Source organism: Enhydra lutris, unplaced genomic scaffold (genome assembly GCF_002288905.1).
Source record: "Enhydra lutris kenyoni isolate GAN:26980312 unplaced genomic scaffold, ASM228890v2 scaffoldscaffold24, whole genome shotgun sequence".
Classification (NCBI taxonomy): Eukaryota; Metazoa; Chordata; class Mammalia; order Carnivora; family Mustelidae; genus Enhydra; species Enhydra lutris.
In genome coordinates, this window is record NW_019154108.1 from 24,125,334 (window position 1) to 24,137,596 (window position 12,263).

The 12,263-nt window shown below is 36.1% G+C and overlaps 1 protein-coding gene across 4 annotated transcripts in view; it reads right to left on the reverse strand.

Moving 5' to 3' along the window:
- Positions 1-12,263, reverse strand: part of LOC111150925 (RAS protein activator like 2) — a 348,227-nt gene that overhangs the window by 70,916 nt on the left and 265,048 nt on the right. For all 4 annotated transcript variants that reach the window (XM_022508616.1, XM_022508615.1, XM_022508614.1 and 1 more), the window contains exon 4: positions 11,242-11,348. In XM_022508616.1, the coding sequence (XP_022364324.1) occupies positions 11,242-11,348 (107 nt within the window). The remainder of the gene's footprint in view (positions 1-11,241; positions 11,349-12,263) is intronic.

Sequence of the window (12,263 nt, forward strand, 5' to 3'; positions counted from 1 at the left end):
TTCATTTTATTTTCCATTTAGATCCTTAATCCATTTGGAGTTTATGCTTTTGTGAGGCGTGACATACGTATCTAATTTTACCTTTTTTCCCAAATGACCACTCATTTGTCCCTACACTTTCTTTCAAATGCCAACTCCTCAGAAAGCCATTCCTGATTTCTCTAATAGGAGTTATAGTCTCTTGTCTCTGATTATCTAAGCTCTTTTGTTTATATTACCGGTTTCCTCTGTCTTGACCAATAATTAGTTCTATTCCTATGCTATATTCCCTACTGAGCCTTAACTCCTATTTCATATCTCCTACTGAGTCTTAACTCCTGAAGGCAAACATTATTGAGCTCATCTTTGTATTTCTTCAATGCTTAGCATATAGTGGGTTACTTAATACATACTTGCAGAATGCTAATGATTAATCTGAATTATTAAGAAAAGCCCAATACACTCAAGAAAGTAGTGAAAATATCTAATACATTCAAGGAAAAAAAAAAAACTCCTTAAAATTATTAAAATTAAGCTAAGTCTGTGTTTAAAGAGGAAAAGTTTAGTAACTAGAATATTCACTTCTGTAGACCACTTCAGTTCCTGCTAATGAGATGTATGTTGATTTTCTTATGACTGGCAGAGACTGCTGATCTTAAGTTCACAGAGTGTGAATATAAGAAAAAATGGCTTTAAGGGATAAAATAATGAGAAATGATGGGTCAAAACTAAGAAAGAGAACATTATCCCAAAGTGAGGTCTATTAGTCTATTGGACAGTCTCCCAGAGGTTATCATGAAAGCCTGAAAAAGCATCAGATAATATAATGTGAGAGATACTTTCTCATTGTCAGGGGAGATGGACTAGATGAATTTAATTGAAGTTTTCCATCTCTCATTTCTAGGACTCTAAGAATAAAACCATCACAGATGGAGGGGGGCTCTGGAGCCTAGTAGTTATTTAAAAAAAATAAAATTCTTACTGCCTCTGATGAAACAAAATGCACTTGCACTTGAAACCCATATTATGGAAGTGGCAGTAAACAAAAGATACACATAAAACAATAAAATTATTCTTTACTAATGTCCATCAGGATGGCTTTTTAAAAAAATATAGAATAAAATGGGGAAGGGAAGGAGAAATGCATCATGGACAGAATTTTATTAGGTATATTTATATAACTTCTAGAGGCTATTTCCTAACTGTATTGTTTCTAATGCTGCAAATATTTTTTTCATTATAAATTCATTATAAGTTAACATATTGATCCTAAGTATACAGTACTTTTTCCCCCCTGCAAACCTCCAAGGATCTTAAAATACCTGTGTAGTATTTCATTAGCATAAGAAAGGCATCATAGGCCTTAGAGTAGGTCAAACAATTTGCTCTTGGTCACACATGTGAGACAGTAACTAAACACACATTAAACAAATATATCTTACCACTCCTTTGCCTGTTTTTGGTACAAGTTCCTAAGCACTAATAATATAAAATCCGATACTTTGGCAGAATTCAAAGGAAGGTAACACAGGCCCTAGATCATATGGTCAGAAGAGTGCAGAGACTTTTTCAACTGCAGGCACCTGATTTTAATGGAGAAGAGCTCTTGAGTGACAGTGGTCATGCTGATGAAAAAGATATGAGTCCAGGTAGCTAAGGACATGTTTTACTCTTCTTTTATTAAACAAAGTAAAACATGTATCTTATCTATCTTTTTTATGTGTGTAATAAAGGCGCATGCCAGGGTCAAAGAGTGACAGGTAGGGCTGAGTGAGGCAGATGGGAGGGGTTGGTTGGGGTTCTGGGGGTGGGGAGGTGGGCAGTATAGAATCCATCCCAGGGAGGCAACAGAGGTGGTGCCAGGCCTTGGCTCCAAGTCCCAGCACATGCTCCACTGTCCCATTAGACCATACTTACAGAACATGAATCCAAAGATGGAGCAATAAGAATCTTAGGATGGAAACCACAGAACATTAAACTCCATGCACAGGGCCTTTCTGAGTGTAGGTTCTGTGCACTGGTCTGATGCTCATGAAGCAGGTCCTGGTGCTGGTTCAGGGGAAGAATGTTCTAACAGGCAGGGATAATTGAAGTAAGTGGCAGTGGGGCTGGGAAACAGTTGGATGGATGAATTTGGAGAGAGGAGAAGAGAAGAAGATCTGGTAACTGAACTTGGGAGGAAAGAAAATACTATGGTTCTGGGAACTGAGGAAATTTGTTGTACTACAGAGTCAGAAATTCAGGGGGAAAAGATTTTGAGGAAAAACGTAAGTGAATACAGTTTGGGGCAAGAACTAAGTGTTAGTTGAATCCAGAGGACTGTTTGGAAGAAGATTCTCCAATAAAACAACATCACTTTCTATTTCCTGTTTTGTTGATCATTAATTTCATTACCATACAAAAAGTCAAGGAAAGGTCCTTCTAATACGCAGATCTCAGCATTAACCCATTAAACAAGCCCACATCTAAAACATCATACAAGGCTATAGAGGTTTCAAAGGTGGACTATATACAAAATGAAAAAAGTCAAGGAGTTTATTTAATAGACATGAACTTGTGGAAGAGATTATAATATAAAGTATACTAGATAAGATACGAATAGCTCAAGATGTAAAAATTTGCAAAAATTAAAAAATATTCATGTACGTATATGACTGCCACAATTTTTTTCTTTTAAAACCAAATGTCATGCTTCCTATTTCGATATCTAGTAAAAATGTATGAAGCTACACAAGCTTCCTTGTAGCAGGCAAAATTATGGTAGTTTGCATAAAAATGCAAATATGTAAAGTATCACTAATGAGCACTTAAAAAAAACTTGTAGAAAATAAGTAGCCAATATATAACGAAATGCATTTTATTGTCCTTTTTCCTCCCCAAAATAGATTTCATTTAACTCAATATATCTAAAATATTATCACTTCAACTTATACTCAATATTAAGAAGTACTCAGATACTGTTTATGTTTTTTTTCTCATTTTTTTAACAGCTTTATTAAAATATAATTCAGATACCAGCAAACTCACTCTTAAAGTGTACACTTCAGTTATTGTCTATTCAGAAAGGTGCATAACTGTCACAGTCTACTTTCAGAATATTTTCATCACTCTTCAAAGATATCCCATATGAATCAGCAGTCGTTCTCTCTTCAACCCCTGGCAACCATTAATGTAGTTTCTCTCTCTATGGGTTTGCCTATTTCGGACATTTCACATAAATAGGATCCTATAATATGCAGCCTGTTGTGTCTGGCTTTATTCATTTGGTGTCATGTTTCCAAGGTTCTTCCATGTTGTACTGTGTGTCAGCTCTTCAGTCCTTCCTATGGGTGAACCGTGGAGCGAACACGTTTTACACATCCATCCTTCTTCAGCGGATGGACATTGGTTTGTGTCCACTTTTTGGCTGGTACAGATAATGCTGCTAGGAACAATCATGTTCAAGATTTTGTATAAACACATGTTTTCAATTTTCCTGTATATATACCTAAAGGTAGAATTGCTAGGTCATATGGTAACTCTGTGTTTAATCTTTCGAGGAATTGTCAAGCTGTTTACAAAGTGGCTGCACCATTTTAAATTCCCTTCAGTAATACAGTAGGGTTCCAATTTTTCCATATACTTGTCAACAATTATTACATTCTCTCTTTTTGATTACAGTCATCCTAGTAGGTATGAAGTGGCATCTCAATGTGGTTTTGACCTGCATTTCCCTAATGGCCAATGATGTTGACCACCTTTTCATGTGCATATTAGCCATTTGTACATCTTCTTTGGAGAAATATCTATTCAAATTCTTTTGGAACATTTTCTCTTAATAGCTATAAAAGTCTGACCAAAAAAAACTGTAGTGATATTACAATCAAATGATAACCTGGGAAGGAAGTTCTTTTAAAATGAAATTAATAGGTGCTTAATATAAAACATACCTTTAAAAATCCAGTGGAATGGTCCTGGCATTGGTTATAGAATTAATGGGCCTGAGCGTAGGAAGGCCCTCGGTGTTATTATTTACCAGCATTGTTCATACCCTGCTGAGTACAGGTATAGCTGGGAAGTACAAAAATACCTTCTTGTACAGCTAACACCAGCAAAACTGAGAAGTTGGCAAGGTTTCATTTCTCCATCTAGCTTCTTAAGTTTGGTGAAAGAGGAAAGCATCTAATATAGTTGTACTTAGAGGTTAACTACATGTTACTTTAAGTGGACATTAGCCCTTGAAAACATTTATTTCTAATTGAAATCAAAGGTGTTAAGCCTCCACTCCCCCATTAAAGCAGAAGAAAAATATCTTTGCTTTGATGAAGAGGGGTTTATAGTATACTCTCCATAAGAATGAGCTATAAGTGAGTTCATCTCATTCTCTCTCCCAAAGAGCCCTCTTGTCCTGGGAAGGATACACTGGTATCATCATTAGATAGCACTGCTGCAAACCTGTTTTAAGAATAACCATAGGTTGAGGACAGCTTCCATCATTCTTTTGATTCTTTTGAGTTGAGAATCTTGGCAATATTCCCTGCCATGCATGTTCCCTTTTCTCCGGGTATTTGCTATCTCCTTTCTATCTCTCTTAAGGGGTCATATCTAACCTTATTCATTTTTTCTCTGCTTCAAATTTTATATTTTCTAGGATATTTATTATTAAAAAATTAAAAATTATACTCCTTCTGATTAAAAAATTATTTAAAGGTATAATTAATATTTAATATCTTCAGACTCTACTTTTTCTTTTCTGAGAATCTTGTTTTTTATATTATTTTTACCTCTGGCAGTCCTATTTTGATAGACATATAATATGAATATATCCATATACTGTATATTCACATATACATGAATATAAATACACTCTCTATTAAAAAGAGGTACCACAGCAGGGGGATCCTACTTTGGATTTTAACTCCATACAGATGGACAACAAAGAGAGGAAAAGTTGGGTACAGAATCTTTAAATAGCAGAGAACAGAACTTTTGAGTGTCCACGAGTGCAGCTGCAATGAGGAATACAGAAGTTGAAATGGTATAGCACCTTGGCTGCTATGATTTCAAATTGATTATTTCACCCCTAAGACTGAGATTCTCAGGCTGTTCAGAGGTCACTATGCCACAATAAAGTATTCAGTAAATTTAGACTTGTCATCTGAACGGACGGTGTTGAACACTTGGAAGGACAACGAATATACAAGGCAGCATTTGTGGGCAATAACAGGCCACTGAAAAAAATGTCACTTACTAGTTTCTTACGCCAGACTTGAAGATACAGAAGAAAGCACTGATGTCTGCTGGGAAGGCATGGACTCAAAGGGGTTCCTAATATATTAACCAACCATTTGGACAAATAGTTCTCAACCATGGGTATATGTCAGAGTCACCTGGGAAGGTTTCAAAAAACACAAAATACAGGGTTCTAGTCCAGAGATTTTGGCTGAACTAGTCTGAGGTGGAGCCCAGGCATTAGTTTTGCTCGTTTGTTGTTTTTGGAGATGTTCCTTAGGTGATAGTTAGGTAGGGCCAGCGTTGAAAACCACTGGTTTTGACAACGAATGCTATTTGACCTTTATCAAGTGGGCATGAAGCTTTGTCTCTTTGTTTAACTTGGAAAAACAAAAATTTTATTGAAGATCTTACTGATCTTACTTATTCTATTCAAGACAGAGACCAATACCAACTGAGCCTCATATCTCAAAACTTAAGAAAGAATGTAACATTTCTTTTTACATAAGAATTTGACTTAGTCCATATTTATTCTTCCAAAGCTTTACTTTTCTAAAAACTACACAAAGTTTTCATCTTCTGACAGTCTTTTGTATCTACTCTATCTGATTGGGAATGCTCAGGTGTCACAGTGACAGGAACAAGAAGGGTTACAAAGGAGTAGTCAGCTACTGCCTTAGTTCAACTATGCTTTCTGGTTGTCTTGGCATATATTTTAGTGCCTGAATTCTTTCAGAGCCAAGCTCAAAGCTACTACAAACGAGGCAGCTGCGACTGCATTGTGTTACATTTACATGGAAGGCCAACTCAGACCACTGTGTTATGGAAATGAGAACACTGAGCCGAACACCTGGCCCGGAACACGAGCAGCTTTCTTTTAGCCAAAGCTAATTGATGGCACCGTCTAAGGAGCAGTGATATAAAAATCATAAATATCAATAGTCACTTTATAAATAGAACATTAAAGAAAGAAGCCTGTTCCAAAAGCTCAAGCAATGTGAAACAAATATATGCAATTACAAGGCGTGATCATTTTCCCTTTCTGAATTAAATTTAAGTACCTGGATAACTTGTATTAGTTTACTCCTTTCTTCCTAATCACCCCTGTAATATCATTTCAATATCGTTTTAACAATGGGTAAGACATGCAATGGATGTTTTACTTAAAGAAAAACACAAATATGACAACTGCAAAAAGCCTAGCAAGATGCCAAAGAAAAAAATGAAAAACAGCTTCTTTAAAAGAGGCAACAACTATTCAAATGACAAATGGTTCTTGAAGAAGCTAATAGTCAAAACTCAGATCTGCAAAAACATTGTAAAATTACACATATGTATGGCACCTAAAAGGCTCAAATAAATATCCACAGAAACAAATCATTAAATAAAGAATTCTATCTAGTTTCACTACCCAATATAAGTAGACACAGTATACACTATACACATAAAATACCATAGCCCTTAAAATCTCTCTTGGTTGAAGAAAAAAATGTAACTATTCAGCACAGGTATACTCATTTACTCCAAATGATTGCTTAGTGATGATTAAATGGTTTAGCAATCCATTCGACGGAGATCTCATCAGTAATACCAAGAGAGTAAATGTGAGATACTCACTTGATTCTGGTCATTCAATAATTCATGCATATCTTATTCATTAAACAATTATTTGCCGAGTGCTTACTGTGCGCAAAGTACTGTGTTAGGCACTGAGGTAGCTACAAAGATGAGAGGAGATATTTATTGTCTAATGAGTGACACAACCCACAAACAAACAATTGCAACTGGAATTAAGGTAAAGAAATATGGAATGAACAGAAGAAATAGAAAAACTACCCTGCAGATCTCTGCTTTCCTTACGGCTATGATTAGATAAAAGTACAAATACACTGAAACGTTCTTAAAAACCAAGACCTTGCCTTACCACATGAGTTCCCTCTTACGCTTATTTTTTTTTTAATGTATTGACTCTGCTGTCTACCACTGGCATAAAGATGGCTTAGACTAATTAAGAAATACACATGAATACACTGTTGTACTGATTATCCATTTAAGTTTTTTAAAATACACATTTTGGGAGATGAGATATACAAAGGTTTCGGGCTTCCCAGCTTTGGGTTCACTGCTGTAAGTTATTCCTTGGCTCCTTCCTGCCACATCCAGCAGTCCGCACGATATAAGCGACTCTTCCCCGCCCTGCTTCTCAAGCTAACCACTACTCTAGAGCTACCAGCAGGCTCAGCTGATAGCCTGGGGTGGGTGCTGGGCTGGGCCTCAGCTGAATGGCAGGCAGTCCCTGACCCATCACCCTGAGTTGGGATACTGACAGCAAGAGGAAAAGAGTCACTTGGGGAAAAGTTAAGTAATTTACCAATACTTCACAGTATTTATACAAATGGAGGTGGGAAAAGGCCCTTTTGGAGAGTCCATGACAAGCTCCTTTTTGGTTTAGTTTCTGAACCAAGATAAATATTTCAAAAAACCAGTCTCTAATGCTTGCCAAACTTAGTTAAGCTTGACAAACAAACATTCCCAGTCTTGCCCCAACCTATCTCGCCATCCTCCTCTCTTGCCATTTTTGCCTACGTGCTTTTTGGCTCATGCCTCACTGAGCCCTTTTTATGTTCGCTGGGTGCTCAGTCACTTCATGAAGTGTGTCCTCCTAAAATGCTAGTGCCTCAGCCTGCAATAGTCTTCTTCCTGTCAAGTATTTTCACGCAGCTTTTGAAACAGCTCAAATACTGGCTCCCCAGCAAAGCCTCAGCTTACACAATGCATTGTTAAAAATCTGTCACCACGCTTATCTACCTCCTTATGAATCTGGTCACTTTTCTGTCTCTTGCTACTAGACTAGAAAGGCTCTGGGAGTGGAAAATTCTGTTGTGTTCATTTTTGTTACCCCAGGACCTAGTGCCAACAGAGTTTCAATAATTGGTGGATCACTAATACTTCGCCCAGAGTAAGCACTCAGTAAGTGTGTCCCTGTCAGTGATTTTAGTCAAGGCTTGCTAAAAACTATTCATCTGCTCTTTGGTATTTGCCTGCAAATGGAGCTGGGAAAAACAGGCCCTTTGGAGAGTCCACTGGGTAAGTAGTGAACCTGCTGTCCACCACGGTAAAGACACCTGAATCTTAGAACCACAAGAACTTGTGCTTAAATCTCACTTCTGCTCCTTTAGAAAGTTAACATGGATCATTTCCATGGAAACAATCATGTTAGTAACATGAGATACTGTGTAATAAACTTAGTTAAGTATCTCCAAGTTTGGTTCCTTTTTGTACTGCTTTCCCATATTCAGAGACTCTGTTGTGATATTAACTACAAAAATATTTTGTGTTGACATGAAAACTAGACATAATTCTTATTGGCATTACATTTAAGTAAGTCACATTAGCTACTGGTATTATATGGAAATTTAAAACATACAGTGTATTTCCACAGACATCCAAGTATTGCAGTGCCTCATCTAGCTAGCATATTTTGGTTTCTTTTAAAAGAATATAAATTATTTATCCAGCATTATCATGGAATAAGGTATTTCACAAACCAGATTTTTCTGGGTAACAAGTTTTATAAGCACCACATATCTTCAAGGTTTAAAATATTCTCAATGGGTATGATCACACAATATTACACAGTTACACTTTAAAAAAAAAAAGCCCAGCACAAGAAATATAATTTCACTTCTTAATGATTGAGGATCATCATTATCAATGTCAATTATTGCACTCTGCACCATCCATCCTGTAATATAACGGTACTCTAAAGGATTACTGATAAACACTGGGCTATTTGCCTTTATCCTAAGTGGATTCAGATTGTTTTTATGACTCCTTACCTCTCGTTTTCTCTGCCTCCTCCCTCAGCTCACTGTCATCTTTCGAAAAATTACAGTTAGTGTGTTCTGATGGTTATTTTTCAAATAATTATTTAGGTAAGGACTGGTTAAGTTCTCCTAGAGAGCTAAGTGCATGCACTTAGAGACTGCAGTTTGCCAGTTAGAGGCCCCTCTTTCCTTCAATATTTCTAAATCCATGAGGCGGCTGAGATTGTCAAAATAATAACAACTGAGAAAATGGTCTGTAAGTAGTGTTAGCGGTCATGTATATGCATCATTGGTTTATTACTTTTACTAAAGGATAATTAGTTTTATTATTAAGGTAAACCTTAAGTTAGCTATCAACTGTTTAAATATAAGTAAAAATTGTTGTTCTTAATTAATTTAAATTTAAAAAGCCCAGTCATGAACTTCAGATTCAATATAAGTACTTGAATGTACTATATTATAGAGGGGGATCTTTCTTCAGTTACTGACTTTTAAAAAAATTATATTTACTCTAGCATGATGGCATCAATATTTCAAATTCTAACTCAATCCTTTTCACCACTTTGTATGGATAGTCAGTTTCCCTATATTTGATTTCTGTTTCATTAGGAAAATAAGAAGGGGAAGGAAGAGAGGGAAAAAAAAGTCTTTTTCATTCATTATTTTAAAAAAACCAACCAAACATTTAAGTGGGAAGGCATGTCTATGGAACAGAGAAACTCAGCAAAAGGGATGAAATCTGTTATTTTACAATTCCTGTCATAATTTGGTTAGAATATTAATCCAGTCTTGTTTCTGACCTTTAAAAATGAGAGAACTGGTAAACATTTGAAAGGTGTCATGGTAACAGATATCCACGAACTCTACAAGGCACTGAGATATAAGAAGAGCAAATCTTGCTCCTCAGGGTTAACCCAAAATAAAACATTCATTTTGGTTAACTTACAAATGAATGCCAGTTTATATAGTTCAAAATATCAGTTCAACTTAAAAAGTCATCCAGGGGCACCTGGGTGGCTCAGTGGGTTAAAGCCTCTGCCTTTGGCTCCGGTCATGATCCCGGGGTCCTGGGATCGAGCCCGGTGTCCGGCTCTCTGCTCAGCAGGGAGCCTGCTTCCTCCTTTCTGTCTGCCTGCCTCTCTGTCTACTTGTGATCTCTGTCTGCCAAATAAATGAATAAAATCTAAAAAAAATATATCGGTTATCTATTAAAAAAATAAAATAGTCATACAACTAAAAAGAAGAAGTATTGGAACATACAAATAAAGAACACAACATATTAACTTAACTGAATTAAAACAAAATAATCTTTTTTTTCCCAATAGAAAAGTCTACTTCTACTCTATACTGATTTCCATTGTACCTACAATAATGACCAACTTCATGGCAGTAATACTTTTCAAGTTTTAAAATAATAAATTTTAATAAAATGATTTAATTAGACAGTCTATTTCTTACTTAATAAACAAAGAAAACCGGTGGATTAAAATCTGGGTTACCCAGAGTTATATATCAAAAAGGCCCAAACCAGAACTGTAACTGGTGGTCAGCTGACCTGATCACTTATAGCCTTCCAAGCTCAGCATTCAGGATTTAATACTGATTCTTTGTACTGCCTCATCAGTGTAAGAAATATTTTAAACTGGGTTATTTCTTCCAGAGCATTTCTTAAGCACTTAGATGGTGATCTAAAAGATGGCTTGAGGGGAGCACAAGCCAAGGTCTCAGGATTAGAACTCACAATTGTCTAATTCTCTGATAATCTGCTCTGCAACTTTAGGAGTCCCATCATTCACTGTTTACACTCCAGCTCAAGAAAAATAACACAAAAAAAACCAAAAAACTCCTTCCACTTGGGAAAAAAAAACTCCACTAGCATCTTTATAGAACAGTGATAGGTTTTCGCTAGTAACTTGATAAAAGGGCATCCTGCAAAGATTTGTACTCTATAGTTCAGAGGACTTTGAATTTAACATATTTTGTTATATATTTTGGGAATTTCCCACAAGTAAAAATAATTACTCCCTAAAATCTAATAAGCCTCCTGCTGAAAGTAGTGGACGTTAACCACTGTTTATCTATGTAGGTTAGTAACTCTGTCCTTTAACTTCAGTATTCTAAGGAAATTCTTGAGTAAAATGGTTTGATTCCCTAGTAACTGTCTCTAACTCTAAGAAGAAAGGAGAGAAAAGTAAAATATCTTTTAGAGAAGAGGAGCACTTACTGGTACTTTGAAGGGTGAGGTATTTACAGTGTCCATGGAGTTGGGTTTCTCTGATGTACTGGTCCCTGAGATACTCCGTCTACGGGGGGACCTTTCTGCCGGCACCTCTGGAAAAGAAGAAAGAAATGTCATGAAGAAACCAAAATTTAGGATCTTTGACTACATTGTACAATTAGTGAGGTTTTCTCCTCCCACCAAAAAAAAAAAAAAAAAAAAATTAGTTTGCTTTAAAGGTACATTACATTCTATCTCCACATGATTTATCTCTTTATCTCTGTGGTATTCAAACTCTCAAGGCACTAGGGAGTCCTGGCCACACTTAAGAAATCTGTTTTAGCATGACAGATTATATCTGTGCGCATATAAAAAGTAATTTTTCTGTGCTCTTTTTAATATCTATAAATTCATTTACTATTGCTTTCTTACAGTGTATGAATCTATTTCCTTATTTGTCAGCAATATAGGAGTTAATAGAATCCAAAGACATTTTTTATATTCTTGGGAACAAAATACAGTCTCGTGTTGCATATGATTTGATGGTGTCTGCACAAAGGTCAAAGTTCAGTCCTGTGCAGCTAGGATGATTCACCAGCCTGCAGCCAAAGGGCCACGAGACGACCGAAAGCTGCTGCTAGGATAAAACAACATATATGCCTATGCAGATATAAAAATAGACCAGCGTCTCCTTGTGCTGGCAAGATGACCTTACTAAAATCTTACTCTGGAATCCTAAATCTGTTCAAATTGACCTAACAAGCTTCGGATTTTGCAGATGAGGTGATATTTTCTCATTTAATTACTATACACTATATTCAGGTTACATTTAAACAATTTTTATAGAGTGATAAAAATATATGCATATATACATATGCACATACACACGCACACACAGATGATAGATATATACATATTATACCTTTATCACAACTGCTTCCCATCTCCACTTCAACTGACAGACATATAGGAATCCAGCTTCTCAGATAACATTAGATAATCTCAACATGGACAAGGAAAAAAAACAC